Source organism: Poecilia latipinna, unplaced genomic scaffold (genome assembly GCF_001443285.1).
Source record: "Poecilia latipinna isolate Pla-1442-1.1 unplaced genomic scaffold, P_latipinna-1.0 Scaffold2196, whole genome shotgun sequence".
In the NCBI taxonomy this organism is placed as follows: domain Eukaryota; kingdom Metazoa; phylum Chordata; class Actinopteri; order Cyprinodontiformes; family Poeciliidae; genus Poecilia; species Poecilia latipinna.
Genome location: NW_015114812.1, coordinates 24108 through 41568, shown reverse-complemented (window position 1 = coordinate 41568; position 17461 = coordinate 24108). Strand labels below are relative to the sequence as shown.

The 17461-nt window shown below is 37.9% G+C and overlaps 2 protein-coding genes across 3 annotated transcripts in view; both read left to right on the top strand.

Annotated features, from left to right (window-relative positions):
• fmoda (fibromodulin a) overlaps positions 1-1141 on the top strand; it is a 10620-nt gene extending 9479 nt beyond the window's left edge. The window contains exons 5-6 of the mRNA XM_015017835.1: positions 229-496; positions 578-1141. Of these exons, the coding sequence (XP_014873321.1) occupies positions 229-496; positions 578-729 (420 nt within the window). The 3' untranslated portion in view covers positions 730-1141. The remainder of the gene's footprint in view (positions 1-228; positions 497-577) is intronic.
• Positions 1142-1617: 476 nt separating this feature from the next.
• slc6a14 (solute carrier family 6 member 14) lies at positions 1618-10572 on the top strand. 2 transcript variants are annotated; one of them, XM_015017834.1, is made up of 16 exons: positions 1618-1736; positions 3304-3358; positions 4658-4802; positions 4914-5045; positions 5589-5753; positions 5934-6036; positions 6124-6256; positions 7395-7535; positions 7637-7772; positions 7855-7947; positions 8032-8157; positions 8226-8344; positions 8424-8523; positions 8653-8762; positions 9041-9208; positions 9292-10572. In XM_015017834.1, the coding sequence occupies exons 1-16, from the start codon at positions 1717-1719 to the stop codon at positions 9433-9435; spliced, it is 1890 nt and encodes a 629-aa protein (XP_014873320.1). In that variant the 5' UTR covers positions 1618-1716; the 3' UTR covers positions 9436-10572. The 2 variants fall into 2 exon arrangements, with proteins under 2 accessions (XP_014873320.1, XP_014873319.1); XM_015017833.1 differs by having other exon boundaries at positions 4655-4802.
• The last annotated feature ends 6889 nt before the right edge of the window (positions 10573-17461 follow it).

Here is a 17461-nt window from a genome sequence, read left to right as displayed (position 1 = left end):
CACTAACCTACCCTCCATAAAGAGCGGCTTTCCCACATCCACATTCTTCCTGTCTTGACTAGGTTTAGGGTTTTTTATCATTTACATTTTTACTATTTTTACTTGGCATATGTTACTATTCATGTTAGTCTGTAATGTAAATATGTTAAGTTTTCTCCTACAAAGGACTTTGACTTGCCTTGTGCCTGAATGACGTCATGCAAATAAACCTTTTCTTTTCTGCTTCAGGTCCCAGATGCTCTTCCTGAACATTTGCACCAGTTCTACATGGAGTTTAACTCCATTGACTCTCTGCCCGAGGGTTTCCTGGGGGGATTAGCTCAGCTGCAGTATATAAGGATGTCTCACAATCTGCTGAAAGACAAAGGGATCCCATCCAACACCTTCAATATAACCGGACTGGTGGAGCTGGACCTGAGCTTCAACAAACTGGAGAGAATCCCTACTGTCAGCACCACACTGCAGCATCTCTACCTGCAAGCCAATCAGATCAAAGGTAAATGGCCTTTCAGGCATATTGTGAGGAAATTACCTCACTCACAGGGGTATTTTATAAGTCACTGTCCTGTCATTGCAGAGTTCTCCCTGGGAAGTTTCTGCCCCGTTGTGGACGTGACAAATTTCTCCAGACTGCAGACGCTGCGACTGGATGGGAACGAGATCAGTCAGGAGGACATCCCGTCAGAGTCTGCTCTCTGTCTGCGTTGGGCTTCCAGCATCCAGATCTAACCATGTGCATTAGACCACTGTTCAAGAATTGTCAAACCCCAATCAGTGCAGGCCCAGTGGCATATTGTGATGTTATCACACACACAGCTGTGATTGTGTTCAAATGTGAAATTTAACAGATGTTTCTTCAGCAGTATTATGCTGCATCAAAGGTCAGAAAACATTGACATGCTTTAGTTAAGAGCAGTCACTTGATCATGATTACATGTTGTACTCAAAATTAGTTTAGGAGCTTTAATATAATTTGTATTATATGATATGTCTGTGACTATGATCCATTTTTGTTGTGAGGATCATTTATAGCCTTTTATTTGCCTTTAATTTCAGTTTTTCTTTATGCGTCTTCTCCTATAGTTCTCTCTGTTTTACTCTGTTGTCTCTGATACATAATATAAAGTCCTGCTCAAAATCTTAAGACTGTGAAAACATTATAAGCATTCAAATTTCATGCTCATTGGTCTAATTTAAGTAAAGTGTAAAACAAAAGAAAAAACAAACAAAAAGGGGGAAAAAACTAATACAGTGGGAAAGAGTCACGTATTATGACTGAAGTTCACTATTATTAATACTTGGAATCCCTAAAACAGAGTTTAGTGTCAAAAAATTACACTTAGCTCTGTTAACTTTAAAACTTGATCACTTTTTCAAGTGTTGTTCACTTCACAAATGCGTTTTAGACATGCTTGATATCAGTACTTCCGGTATGGCTGGTGGCGATATCATATGTTTTTATTGTAAATCTCTCCTGCTATATATTCAACAGGATAGATAGATAGATAGATAGATAGATAGATAGATAGATAGATAGATAGATAGATAGATTTCTCTATATTTTGAGATCCTTTCAGAATAATCTAATTAAGTGCCTCCTGTCCCTTTAAATCAAAGTAAGCTCTCGCAGGCCACGCCCCCAATTCAACGTTCACATTCGCACTTGAGGATGACTGTAACTAGACGTGATACTATATAATCATACATTTTGAAGTGATGCAAGTACTTTCTGAAGGGTAAGTCAAAAACAAAACACTTGCCTTTCCCACCACCCATTGTGCTTTGTATACAGCGTCAAAACCAACTGATCAATAGTTCTGGAGCTCCGCTTGGTTAGTTAAGGGGTTGGGGGGTTGCTAGGTAACCGCGCAGTACCGTTGATTCTAGCTTAAAATCAACGGCAGATAATACAGATAGTTTTCTAACCCCCAAATCCGCTTTTGTTTTCCTGATAAACTGTCTAAATAAGTTATGTATGGTTCTATCTTTATTTTGTATTTTGACGTTTTTGTGTGGACTTCTTTAGTTTCGCATTATTTTTTGCCTAAAACCGTCTCAGTGCGGCCCCTTTCCTCTTAACGGTGCCAGCAGTTGAATTATTCAATTTGTTTCAAACCTTCAGGTTTTTCTCACTAAGCCCCGCCTTTGGGAATAAACCATCTCACTCAGACACACAACCGACTTGGGAGTTGGGAGAGTTACCGTGGCCACAGCAACAAGTGATGATGGCCTCCAAATGTGTGATTTATTTTGTTTGTTCACAATGTGGACACAGAGCGGAATGGGTCTCCTTTACTCTGACTATTGGCGAAGGTATGCAGCAGGATGAACAAGGACTGTCAGACAGGAAACGGGATCTCTGGCTGTTTACTCAGGACATAGGAAGCAGCTGGTTGTTTTTAACAAGGTTAAAGAGGTTTTTGAATTGGCTTTTCAGACACCAAAGAATAACTTATTGCCAAAAACAGCAGTTTCTTTTTTTTATTTTTAAGAGCTCGGGCTGTGGTAATAACAGCTACTTATTCTATCTTTATTAGATAATTGTATGGATCTGACTGCATGGCACAGCAATCATAGCCCCACAAACATAAATACTGCTCTTGAAAAACATTCACATGTACAGTTGTTTAGGACACCAGTCACAAAAAGTAGTGTAATTTACATCACTAATCTGCACACAGTAATTGCATTTAATCATATTTTCACATTTATTTTACTGATACTCATTGACTGGAGAAAATATTAAAACTCACAATCCTGACACAGATAGTTTTGTGGAGTTTAATCATACTTGACTGAAATTTATGATCATAACAATAAATCAAAATTTGTATTATGATAAGTAATTTATCACGATACATGGTAAACAATACAATAAATACCGACCTCAAATTGAACCTCAACTGGAACTATATGTGAATATTGCATAGACCCCTTTTATCAAATTTCATTTATGTACAATTATACATTTGAACAGTATAATCTGCATTTGAATTCAGCCCTTTTTACTCTAATGTATTTGAATACAATCCAGTGAAACCAGCTGACTCCAGAAGTCACCTAATTTGTAAGCCGTGTCTAATTTTGAGGAATACAATCTCTGTGTAAATCCAGCTGTTTTGTTTCTTCACTCAATATAACACTACACTAGTGTTGTGTATCCAAGTGTGATCAGATGCAGAGTCCAGTCAGTGGCTGTTATCCCTCACGGACAGTAATTCAAATTGAGATTTCATGTTTTTTATATATGGTTTAAGTGATGTATTTTTAAAACATAATTAACACAAAGTTTATGTCATTTAGTTGTGAAGACGGAGATCAGGAAAAGAGGATGGAGAGAGAAGGAATCAGGACAAAGGTTGGTCTAATATTAGGTGGAAGTGTAGGAACAGCCACTTAATCCCAAATATTTGATTTTAAAATATTATTTACTTTCTAAAAGTGCATTAGTAAGTGATGCGTTTTTAGAAAATGTTTAAAGCTATTAAATAATGCTTTTTTAAAACAGCAGTTTGTACATATTTGTTCAAACAATCACTATATCACTATGTTGTAACAGCATTATCTAGGACAATCTCTAAAAAAAAAAAATCAAACTCCTCTGCTTTCTCCCGATGGACCTGCTGTCATTTGAACAAATACTTTGTTCTGTCAGAAACAACCAATCAGAGCCAAGAGAATGGTCTTAGCGCTGTCAATCACCCTCATACAGATGTTTTAACAAATATCTAAAAAACATATTTTTATAAAAGTTGCATAGTGTAGCATTAACCTTATGAAAACACAGTTAGCAGTGATCTCTATTGACAACAATATTGCACTCGGTTTCATTTGATGCCATTCTGGAGAAATTGGTGAGTGAAAACGGACATGTAACAATTTAGTGTTAGCAGTCCAGGCTGCTGCTCAGATGTCAAAATTTATTCATTTAGTCATTAATATTTTGCAATGTATCCGCATGGACCTCAGAAAGTATGTAGTTGCGCCCCAGCTTGAACAGCATCCGCAGACTGCTGCACTCTACAGGTTTCTGTCGTGCACAACAATGACCGTCAGCAAGGGATGGGAATGGAGAATCGTTTTTTGGAGAGAGCCGGTTGTAGAGAACCACTTCTCAGTGGTTAAATTCCTTGGACTTGTTAATCTTCTAATCTAGCAATTCCACTTGTCGGTTCTAATAGCGTGTGATGAATTTGGCTTAGTTTAAAAGAATTTGATGTTTAATCACACAACTGTTGACAGCACTTACCAAAAGCAGAAAACAAAGTTACCTCTGTATCAGGGATTATGGGATAAGATGTCCGATCCATCGTCAGGCTGTGATTATATGTTGACAATGTGACCAAATGTGTGTACAAGCTGTTATTATCTGAGCTCTGAGCGCTATGCGTCAGCAGAAAGCGGTATTAGACTGTACCAAAGACTGTTGAGATTTCACTGATTTTGATAAACAAATTTCTTTATTTGTGCGTTATTTCTATGAAAGAGGACGATGAGAGGAATCATCCGTACTGTATTTACCTGCACAAATAAGCCCTGTTAATAAAACTTTTCCCGAGTGTTGCTTTTTTCTGGGGGGGATTGATAAATAAAAATAGACTTCAAAATGATCAGTATTTTTCATTTGTTACATTGTCTATACTTTGTCATAAAGCAGGATGCATCCGCAAATGCCAGTAGTGGACATTTTACCCGTGAAAACTGGTCAAACAAGCGTGACTATGTCCTCTCCATGATCGGCTATGCTGTTGGACTGGGAAATGTCTGGAGGTTTCCCTACCTGACCTACAAGAATGGAGGGGGTACATTAATATTCTCAGATCCATTATCCAATCCACCGGGGCTCCTTTTCAGTCTTGTCATTAATTGTGCTACCATTTTTTTTTTTTTTATTCTGTGCCATTGTCATATAGGGGCCTTTCTCATCCCATACTTCACAATGCTTCTGGTGACTGGTATCCCCCTTTTCTTCCTTGAAAGTTCCTTCGGTCAGTTTTGCAGCCAGGGTCCGATCAATATTTGGAGAGCAGTGCCAATCCTGCAGGGTGAGATTAGAAAAAAAAACAAAAACATATGTCAATAATTTCAGGGAGATGAAAGGTAGATGTGGTTAATGGTCAACGCTGTGTCCACAGATGAACGCGGTTCTCATATTTAAAGAGAACCGCTGTTAGTGAACGGCTCTATTAGCGACAGTTAACTTCAGCCCAGCTCTGATTGTGCGGTAGCTTCTTTAAGACTTTGATAATGCAAATTCTCCTTTAGCTGGTGAAAGGAAATGAAGAGCATTTTAACAAGTAAAATTTAAGTAAAATATAGATATTTTATCAGCCATTAGACAAGTCATTCACTATTCAATCATTTACTGTTGTCTGTGAAAACAAATCAAATATACATGTAAATACTGATAAGTAATGAAACTCTTTGACGGGCTGCACAGCTGTTAGTGCTTCTGCCTTGTAGCAATAAGGTCCTGGGTTTGCATCCTGGCTTTTAAAATGCACTGTACACTGATAGAGCTGATGAAATGTTTATGTTTTAAGGAGTTTTCATCATTTTACAGTTTATATTCTCGCCTCTCTTTCCAGGTGTCGGCATAGGGATGGTGTTGGTGACTCTCTTAATATCTATTTACTACAACGTCATCATTGGTTACAGCCTGTACTACATGTTTGCCTCCATGCAGAGCCCTCTTCCATGGACCAGCTGCCCTAACACCACTACCACCACTACCTGCAGTGACAAGCCTTTTGGTGCTTATTTAAAATGTCATAGTTGCATCTTCTGCGGTTTAGAAGGAGGTGCCATTTCTCTGAGGTTTTAAACTGTTTAGGAACATCATAAGATGTCAAACGATTGCATTGTGACAGATGACACAATACAATCAAAAGACGTGTGATCCATTCACTAACTGTTTATCTTTTTTTTTTTAGTGTTTTGTAATGTCAGTGGTATATTGACACAATCGGTCCAGACTTGTAATCCATCCAACATAATCAAGATGGATGTCCAGAGCCCCAGCGAGTACTACTGGGAGTAAGAGCTACACATTTCTAACGAGCATGCTAAAATTGACCCTACTGCATGCTAGCATGCTAAAGATGTCTCTCTTGTCATGTTTAGCCATGTGGCTCTGGAGCGATCCGGTGGCCTGGATCAAACAGGACCAGTGGTTTGGCACCTTGCTCTTTGCCTGTTGTTGAGCACCTTCCTTGCAGGTGCAACTCTGATCAAAGGCATCAAGTCATCAGGAAAAGTATGTCCTCATATCTACAGCATATGGATAAGCTTGTCCATAATTTGAAGTGGAAAATCAAAAGTTCTGCCATATTTGACTGAAGAACTCTTGCGCAATGCAGAATACAGTTCTCTAAATAAGTTTATGTTCACCCAAGGGAGAAAATTTCATGTTAATTAATGATTAATTAATGGTTAATTTGAACTTATCTTTGTCCAGGGTGGAATAACTACCTAATGTAACTTTCCGTACAACTTTAATGATTTTTAAAGAAGTTTGAATGTATTATTTAATCCAGTTACCGTAATTTAAAAAAATACTTAATTAATTCCAGAAGATAAATAAATGTTGCAACTATTCTTATACAGTTACATTAAAAACGTCGTTGTAGATGCTAATGACTGGGCAGGACAGATCTCCTGTAGCCGTTTGTAGTACAGTGAAGCTGAAGAAGCTTCTGACTGAAGACACTGATTTTAATCCAAGTTTGGTCACTGTAGAACATAAAAACTCAATGCAGAAAGACTGCAGACTGGGATTAAAACTCACCACCTACTTGCTGCAAAGCAAAAGTACTAAGCACTGCTTCACTGTGCTGCCAAATATTTCCACACCACCCAGTTAACATTTGGTTATATGTCCCTTAACAACAGACGGTATGGATTCAACCTTAGATAAAGGGTGCAGAGTTCATACATCTCAAGAGGGAGAATAAACTACAGCTGCTGCCCCAATGTGTCGACAGGAATCAGTTATGGTGGTTCAGGCGTCTGATAAGAACGACTCCTGGGTAAATCTGACACGTCTTACTAAATGTATCATCTGGCCCCAGGAATGAGCTGGAGATTGATTCTGGGAGAGAAATGTCTGGGTTTCCCTTCCAGACCTCTGCAGCATGGATGGATGGATGGATGGATGGATGGATGGATGGATGGATGGATGGATGGATGGATGGATGGATGGATGGATGGATGGATGAACAAAGAGTTATTTCTGGGCAACATGCCTTCAGTTTACTTTTTCACCCTTTCTGTTGTTTCTCTGTTGTCCAGTGTCTTGTATCAAGCATGTGTGAAATCATGTGATGTACATTTTAAGACTGTCATAAGATTTAAGATTTAGCCACTCATTTCCAACTCATCTTCTTTCTCCGAAGGTTGTGTATTTCACGGCCACATTTCCTTATGTGGTGATTTTTATCCTGCTGATCAGAGGAGTGACACTAGAGGGAGCTAGAGATGGGATTGAGTTCTACATTGGAACCCAGTCCAATTTGACAAAGCTGGCTGAAGCCCAGGTGGGTGTCCAATCAGCCATTATCTGCCTCAGCATGTAACACTAGCTTATACTTTTCAGCTGCATTGTGTGTGTGCGTGCGTGTGTGTGTATGTGTTGTAGGTGTGGAAAGACGCAGCAACCCAGATCTTCTTTTCCCTCTCTATTGGCTTGGGAGGACTCATGGCCCTCTCTTCCTACAACAACTTCCACAACAATGTGTTCACAGACACAATAATTGTGTCGGTTACTAATGCTGGTAGGAGCCCAGATTGCTGCACTATTTGGTAAAGAAATTTGAAAATGGCTCCAATTTGTGACGTGTTTTCTTGTCTTTAAAGCAACTAGTATCTTTGCTGGCTTCGCAATCTTCTCCATAATGGGTCATATGGCTCACATCTATAAATTACCAGTTGCAGAAGTGGTAAAGGAAGGTCAGACATTCAAAGTGTTCGGCTAGCCCTGAGGTCTGGTGTATGAAACTATCAGCATTGATGTCATTGTGTTTTATTCTGCAGGATTTGGCTTGGCATTCATTGCCTATCCAGGAGCTCTCACTAAGCTCCCCGTCTCACCACTGTGGTCCGTTTTGTTCTTCTTCATGATTCTGACTATCGGTCTGGACTCTCTGTTTGCAGAAATAGGTTAGACCTTCAACTCAGAGTCAGTCTGTTGGATTTTCATTTTCTAAAGCCTCTCCTTTTGTCCGTAGAGGTGGTATTGACCTCCCTGCAGGATGCTTTTCCCAGAGTCTTGAAACCCAGGCGAGCCTTGCTGACAATAGCAACGTGTACATTCATCTACCTTCTGGGCTTGCCGTGCGTCACAAGAGTAAGTATGTCTCACTGCAGCTTTCTGTTATCTGTTTTAAAACCTGGCAATGCGTTCTATCTGTTCCTTTGAATTAAAGGCTGGAATCTACTGGGTGACACTCATCGACTCGTTTATCGCCAGCTGGGTTGTGCTATTTTTGGTTCTCTTAGAGGTCGTTGGTGTTTCCTACATATATGGTAAACATGACCTCCAAAAATCGGTGCACACATTTATGAAAGCGAGAGACTCTTCCAAACCCCAGTCTCGGTGTTTTTTTGTTTTGTTTTGTTTTGTTTTGTTTTGTTGTGCTTTGTTACATTGAACAGGACTGGACCGTTTCATAGATGACATCGAAATGATGATTGGAGAACATTCCCCCCGTTTCTGGCTGTGGTGGAGGTTATGTTGGTTCCTTTTCACCCCCTGCATCTTACTGGTAAAAAAAAAAAAAAAAAGAACTTATACATTGTTTCTGCTTCTTCTATTTATCATGTTTAAGTATAACGACGTATAAAAGAACTGTTTAAATGGATAAATAATGAAAAACCTAGACTTAGGCCTACTTTTGTGCACCTAATATTTGGATGTAAATTTTTCAGAGCCACTGTAATTTTGATCAACATTTATCTGAAGATGCAGATAAAGATACCAAAGATCCCAGCGTTTTGTTTTGTTTTGTTTTTTTCTCTAAAGTCATACTTCATTGTTGTTTAGGTTATCTTGGCATGGTCTCTATCGACCTTTACAGCCCCCACATATGGAGACATACGCTTCCCATCCTGGGGGTTGTCTCTGGGATGGTGCATGCTTTTTTTCGTCCTGATCTGGCTCCCTATTGCTGCCATCTATCATCTGAAACAAAGTAAAGGAAGTCTCATAAATGTAAGTAAGCGAGTCATAATTTTAAATCTTATGTGTGCTGTTTTTCTGCATTTTTCTGATTTCAAATGTTTTGACATCTGCAGCGAATGAGATCAAAGTCTGCCCCGTCGAAGGACTGGCATCCCTTCCTCGACATGCATCGAGGAGAGCGTTACCCAAAAAATGAACGTGTCCAAGGAGTGGACATCCCCAATGAGGTTGACGAGAGGTCCAGCCACTGCCTTTAATGTGTCTGTTCATCTGTTTATCGGTTAATCTGAGTATGTGAGGCATCTTTCTCAATCTATAGAAATACTTTTAAAAAAAAGACAAGAAAAAAAAATGTTTAGCATGATTACTTTTATTTAAATGCATTGTGGGACCAAATAGTGTTTGTAATCTAAACTTAAACTTACTTGTAGCATTGTTAAAAAAAAAAAAAATTCTGATCATTTTGATTGTGTGTTTTGTTTATTTTATTATACCTGACAAGGTGATAATTTGCCATTGTCTCATTGTGACGATCTTGATCAGCAACATTGTATAGTCATGTGGATCAGTGCACATGAGGCCTAAATAACAACCAACGTTTTGCAGACAAAAAAAAGTGGGAAAATCAAAACGTAACCGACCACACTATTTTTACTCCGTAGGGGGCGTGAGGAATTATACGCTACTTTGTCCTGGCGTCTGAAATAAAATCCCTGCAAAAGTTTGTGAATAATATGCAAAAATGTGAAGAAAAAAAAAAGTAATTTTTTTAGGGCTGAGGCTTAAATCCATTTATAACGACTTAGGTGACCCTCCTTGGTTCTCGTCTGACATACCATTTGGTTTTATTATTCCATCTAGCTCTTCAGAGGAGAGAAAGAAGGGGTTGATATTTGTTTTTTATTTTCTTTCATAACCTCTTCTGAGCGATCAGATAACCATTATCCTGAGAGCCTCAGGGTATTTTTTTAAAGCCTTTGTATCTGCCACCTAATTACCTGAGTGAGAATACACCTCACTGCTGGCTGCTCTACTCACAAACACACACTCTGCCCGGCTAGGTTTCCTCATAACAACAGCAGCATCCTTCCCAGGTTAAACACAAGTTTAGCCGTATCAGATATGAGACAATTTTACTATATGATCCGATGTCACCTTCTGTTTATATACATAGTTCTTTGGAGCTTTTTATGTATTACACTGATATGTTTGTTAGCTAGTAATTCTGTTGTTTACATGTAATTGACCGTGCATGTTCATATTTTAAGTTTTCAATTAATCTACGATTTTTGTAAATGAATGTGTCATTTTATTCTGTATTTGTACCACTATTGTTTAAGATTTCAATAAAAAACCAACATCAGATGCCTTCATCAAACTCAGACATAAAACAATTTCCTGTGTTTGTGCTGCATTTTATGTTGTTTTGTTTCCCAGAAGGATTTAATGTGTCCCAATGACCTTTAGGATCCTGTCCAGTAAGATCTGAATCAGGTGTTGACATCAGCGATGACATCATTACATCATGTGTTGGTCTGTGAAGAAAAGGGAAATACAAGGTTGATGTTCATGTTTGACTTTGAAAGTCACACCACGGCTACAACATAAAGAGAACTACATGTGAGATTGTATGATAGACATTCAAAAGTTTTTTTGTGTTTTATAAATATATATATAACATATTAATATTTTAAATACAAACATTTATCCTATTTGTCTGGCTTAATTATCAATATGCTCCAAAGTCTACAGAAATTAAATGCCACATAAAATGACACATGAAGAACAAAAAGTATTTTCCTACTGTATTCTTCTCCATCACAATAACATCTTTTAGTAAAACTGCATTGCCACTTAGAGTTCAAATTTTGGCTTCCTAACTTGAACACGTGACTTTGATTGTTTTGAACAGCTGTTCTCCATTTTTAGGGGTAAACGACTTTCCAAATCACACAACCAGTCCACAGTGGATCTTTAATAACTTAGTTTTTCATATGGATGCAATGTTTCGCTAAATACTGATAAGGAATTTTACTCAGGCACAGAAGAAACACCTTGAGGCTCGTGCCCAAGTAAAAGCTCTATGCATGTATCCTTTTGTCACCAGAGTTACTCCCATCTCTAGCTTTATTCATCTTTTATTTTATTCTATTTTATTCATATCTTTTTTTCATCCATCTTTAGCTTAATCTGCAGGCTTTCTGATTTAGCTTTAGGGACTAAAAAGACCACAGAAGAAAGTGAATGTAGTGTTTGGTCAACCATGGTAGTCTTATTTGAGGAGATGTGGGGGAAGCTAACAATTAGGGTGACGGCAGGAAGAAGAAGCAAAAAGCCTGGTCAGCAATTACAGGCAGAGTTTGATCATTTAACAGCAATGAATAATTCTTTATAAAACAATTCGTAAATACTAGAAGATTTTATTTCTTCAAAATGTACTTTTACAAAATGTATCATCTGTTGAGGAATGCTATAAAGACACAAACCATTTTCTATCAGTAGTAAAATATGTATTGTTTTTTGTTTTTTTTATGGCTGCATCACCACACCTGACCACCAGATAGAGCTGAAAAGTCACGTGGAGTCCAATTATATTTTACATAAGATCCTCACAGATTTCCATTAAGCCGTCCCCAAAAGACGTTACATTAACTCTATGAAATGGTCAGAATATCTGTGAGCTGCATGCAGAACAGCTCTGTTTATGTGAAAGAAAAAAAAAATTAAATCTTGCTCTTTTTTTGTCTTTTGTTCCCAAAATGAAATTACAGTGAACTTACTGAACCTCAAACCAGATTCTTCGTCTTTCTTTCTCTCTGTGTGCAGGGAGAAGCAGCAGACAGTGAGATATAGAGCCCTGTTTGAACTGTATGTTATAAATCAAACGAATCCAGATTCATTTTTGTTGTTTTCAAGTTTCTCAAAATGTAGAAAAAGCCACTAAAAATATCGCAGGGTAGCACTTGCGGCCCCGGTAATTGTGACAGATGCTTTTTTTTTTTTTTTTCTGAAGGAAACAGAAATGCGCAAAAGTGAATTTATTATTATTATTTGAAAAAAACCTGAGCCGAGGTTCGGTTCTGTTTTCCATCTCTGTCCCTCTCCTCTCTGTCCACCTTCGTCCCCCCACCCCCCTCCACCTTCCCACTCACCCAGATAAGTCAGGCTTCTCAACAGCCTGTTGCTATTAGATACCGCTGAGCTTGTCACCATGGCAGCAAATGCTCCATCATTCTTCTTTTTTCTGTCTCTCTCTCTTTATTTTACTGATGCACACTCTCACGTACACAGACTCCCCCGTCCACGCATGCCGTTATAGGTGGCTGTGATGTGGTGGGAGGAGGCTTGTCCTTGAGTTGTTCAGTCTTCTCAGGTCCGGCGTGGAGGTGGGGGAGGTGGGGGTGCACCCACCTGTGAACAGAATCCAAATGCCCTGACAGGAGGGGAGACATGCTCTGCCACACATCAACACGTATCCCTCATGCACACTGAGACATGTGTGTAGGTGTTCATGTGCAAGCCGGTCCTCTAAAGTACTCTATAGGGAGATAACGCTGGTTTTGCATGCAAGGGAAATTAAAAAAATATATATATATTCGTGGCTTTTTACACTGCGACAACAGAATGCAACAATTACTCATAATCTGTAAATATGAGACTCAAAATCAATGCCTCTGTTCACACGCAGACATCCACTCGCTGAACATCACTTGTTGTGCTGACATGAAGAGATTGAAACAACAGACGTGACTTGAATGCTCACGTACTGTGCAGATGTCCCAGGAAGCTGACGTCAGATGAAAAGAAAACACACAGAGAGGGAGAAAAGGTGAGACGGGGGGAAGGAGGAGAAGAAAAAGAAGGGGGAGAGAGAGAGAGAGAGAGAGAGAGAGAGAGAGAGAGAGAGAGAGATGGGGACGGGAGAAGACGAGGGGAGAAGCGGGGACAGTCAAAGCTGATTCTCTTTCGCCAGTGAAAGCAACAATCCCCCGCCCCCCGTGTTGCCATGGCGACCTGCTCTCGCTACCCTCTCTTCAGCGAGCTACCACTTATCCTTGCTGCCTTTCAGTCAGCAGGGCATGTGGGTGTGTGTGCTTTTGTGTGTTGGCTCTTGAATGAATCAGGCAAATGAAAGGGAGAGCATTTAGAGAGCCAAGTTTGCAGTTTCTTTAAGTTATCTAACCTCTTTTCTTTCCCTTTTCCTCTTCTTTTTGTTTCACTAACGAAAAACTTGATATGCTTGTTTTGTTTTGCCCCATACTGTTACAAGGCGTTTGAAGTAGATCAGATTTCTGTTCATGTAAAAAAAAAAAAAAATTAAACATTTGAGGCACAGACAGAACCTACATTCTGTTTAAGAGGACAGCAGTGTACTTAAAAAATGAATAGGGCTGAAAACCTTTTATAAAAGCTGTTATTTCTATACATGCAAATGTAGTGGGAACACTGTATTTGATATGTTAAATCAAAACATGAAGAAAAATATATATCAAATTTGCCAACACTCAAAAGAACATAGAAAAAACTATACTGCTTACAAGACAACATTTGCTGCTCAAAATATGTAATTTGCAAAGATACCGTGCATTTTATTCTATTGAGGATATTTTTCTTCAATTTATTTTTTTTACTACTTACTCCTCACTCTGCAGTTGTTTACTGTTTGTGTCCTTATTTCGTGCAAAGATTTTTTAACTGTTTTCAAGAGCTAAAAGAAAATAGTATGTGCCTGTATCTGCCACACAGTTTTGCTGCTGTGCATGAGGGATTTTCCCACTCAGGGACCAATAAGAGTTATTCTGTTCTATTCCAAGTGAAAAAAGGTTGAAAGTTTAGTTTTTCTTCAGAATCACTGAACTAACAGCGTAAGTGAACACAAAAAAAACCTTAAAACAGCTGAGACACAGCAGCAGATGACCACACCTGGTGCTACTGTCAGCTACAAACAGGCATTCAGATCACAACTGCCACTAGCTTGTACTAACTAGTTAGCAGATAAAAGGTTAGCGATATTTTACGTGAACAAACTTTGTCTCTCTAGTTGTAGTGTGAACTGAAGCAGAAACTGAACCCTTTGGTATTAATATAATTTTACAGCATCATTTTTCCATCTTAGCATTTCATATTTCATCTTGCGGGAAAAGATCAGCGAAGTCTGATTAGGTGAAAATGGCAGTTTTGGTCGTTTTTCTTGGCCCAATATTTAGTTAAAACTACCCAAATAAAATAAAATATAATCCAGGCTTTTATATAAGTAATGAACTCCCAGCTTCACTTTCTTATAGCGTTGTACATTATTCTGAACAAGACTGCAGAGGTGCATACCACGGCTCACACACTGATTCTGTTTGTTTTCACACTGTGAAGAAACTTAAAAATGTATCAGTGACTCAACATCAGCACTCAGCAGTCGTTTTTTTATTTTTTATTTTCGTTTCATGTTTAATGTTTAATGTATAACCTCAGAGTGAAAGTGTTTGACAGCTGCCTGCAAAGTATTTCAAAGTACTTAATGGATATCAGTATTTTTTTTTCAACTTTGAAAAGCAGGAGTTATGTATTTCAAAATCGGACGTAAACATGACGCGAATAATCACATCTTCTGAATTTCACCGTGCTGATAAAAATAAATTGCTGTCTTGACCAATCACTTGAATGTCAGTCCGACTGGATTAAACTGATTAAGTATTTCTGTATATAAATTAGTATATACTTATACTTTAAATTAATCTGTTTGTCTTGTAAAGCGGAACAACATTTGTTGTAAATCCACTTTAAATGGAAACATTTAAAAAGATGTTCAACAATTGTGAATTATTAAATTAAATTAAATTAAATTAAATTAAATTAAATTGCACTGAACTGTGTTGAAATTAATTTAATTAAAATAGGTTAAGTTAAGTGATATATTTATTGTAACCATTTGCTGATGCAGATCAGCACATATCTGCCTCACTTTAATAACATGTTCTCTAGTTTTACCCATTCTGAGGAGGGTCTCCTGGTTTCTGTTTCATATCTCAATTAAACCCCAAACAATCAGTAAATTATGATTGGCAGATACTCTGATCAATCCTAAAATAAGAACAAATTTAAATTTCTCCTGTTGAAACTTTTAAAGGTTTGACTGATTGAGGCAAAAAGTGATTCAGAAAACAAACAAACAAAAAAAAACTTATTTCTTTTTATTTCTTAACATGAATTTTCTTAACCACTGAAATAAAGGTTTGGTTTTTCTAAATGTCTGGAGTGTCTATAAATCAAGAGAATGCTGTAGATCTCCTAGGCTTATTTTCCAGGAGCTGAAGAAAAACAGGCCATCACCGACTCAAGAACCGCCGCTATTATTTAACAAACTGCCTTGCTCTTTTATGACATTTTGGCCAGTTGCATGGTTAAAAATGAGGCACTTTAAACTAATTGATTGTGTACTCTGCCTGATTAATAACATGTCGGTACCATCGTTGCCAACATCTATTAGTACAACCTGCTTTTTGCTATTTGGGTGTCCCAGAAGGATGTTTCTTGTGCCAGATCCAGCTGACATTCCCGCTCCTGTCAGACAGTTTCTATGGTATTTTTATTTAAACAAGCCTTCATTGCTCACTGCTTACATTCACGTGTTAAAACATAGCATTTTTCTAGTTAAAAGCTAATGTATTAGTAGATACATTAGCTGAAATTAGCTTTGATCATTTCTACAGTGACCTACAAATTTTTTCAAAATATCTTAACCTCAGTTTGAGCTCTGGTGCACCTGATAATATCTGTGAAATATTTTTGACCATTCCACAATTATGTCACATAATGTCCTTAAATCTATACCTTTCCATGAAGCCCTGACTGTATGATTGGTTAGGATGCTGGAAGGTGAACCTTTGACCCCTGTTTCAAGGTTTCTTCCATAATTGCCCCTTATTTAGCTCCATCCATCTTACCTTCACCTCTAACTTTGTCCCTGCTGAAGAAATTAATCCCAACTGCATGACTCCTCCTTCTACATGCTACAGATTTTAGCTTGCTGCTGCTAAGCATTAGTTTTTGCATGTTGGACAAAAGATTTATTTTTTTTCTATAAAGTGACCATAGCTGCTTCTCCTGCAAATATAAAACCTGCAGATAGATCTGCTTTTGGATTTCTTTCAACAATTGAACAATCTTGTCATTCTTCCATGAAAAGTGGTTCATTAATTGTCATCCACCGCTTGACTGCTTTGCTAATTAATGCTCTCTTACCTTCTCTGCCAGTTTAGGTGGGTAATTTCTTAAGAGTTTTCCATCTGGTCTGTACTCTTTCCATATTAAATAATAAATAAGACTGAATTCTGTGAGATGTTCAAAGCTTGGAATATTGTTTTATAATGTAACCCTGCTTTGCACATTTCCACCATTAAGACCAAGCAGACATGTGATCCTTGGTCTTAATGATGCTGGTTGTTTTCTAACAAACTTTTTTTGGCAGTCACAATATTGTTAGTACAAATACTAACTTTAAACTAAATGTATATGAATATTTAGTGTAAATAAATAATGCAAAACATCTTGTTATAAATACAGCTGTATTCAGCCGATGTGTGACTCCAGAAGACAATTCATACCACATATTTTAGATTTTGTATTTGTGGAAAATGTTGAAAACTATGATTCCTTTTCCAACACTAAAAATCAACTAAACACAACTAAAAATCCCTGTGATTTTTAGAGCTAGTCCCTATGGCTGCAGGTAGTGTTTGTCTTCTAGATTCAGCTGAGTTGGACAGTAATGATATTTTACATTGGCTTCTTCTGTTTTCAAAATGTTTGTTTTTGTTTAACTGCAATCTGCTGCTTTACCTGTGCACACTGTTCCTTTAATATCCAAACAAATTGAGCTGAAATTGTCAGTGAGGACGGACTGAAGACGTTGTCCTGCAGCTCTGGTTGTGTCAAAAACTGACATCATCAGTTATCTTCCACATTTTATAGGAACTGTTATGTTCACTAGGGGGCTTCATCTCCTCCGGTGAGCAAATCTAAGATTCAAAGCAATTTGCGGTGCCATTTGTCTTGTAGAGATGCATAACGAGAATCACTTCTATTCATCTACCATGAGCTTTTGTCTCTCTAAAGAGCCGAGGTTGTGTTTCTCTGTGATTTACAGCAAACATGAAAAGCATTTTGCATTTTAGGAAGTATTTGCTCTTCCTCACTCATCACCAGTTCTCTTCATTAATCCTATTTAGGTTTTAAAATCACCTTTAAGAAGACACAAATTCCTCATGTCCAGTCCCAAATGAGAGCATT

What these genes read in the sequence shown, in the direction of transcription:
- slc6a14 (XM_015017833.1), top strand. Translation starts at nt 1,717, where the DNA reads ATGCAAGTACTTTCTGAAGG. An exon ending in GAGAAGGAATCAGGACAAAG is followed by an intron (nt 3,359 to 4,654) that starts GTTGGTCTAATA and finishes TTTGTCATAAAG; the next exon opens with CAGGATGCATCCGCAAATGC. An exon ending in TGGTGTTTCCTACATATATG is followed by an intron (nt 8,524 to 8,652) that starts GTAAACATGACC and finishes TACATTGAACAG; the next exon opens with GACTGGACCGTTTCATAGAT.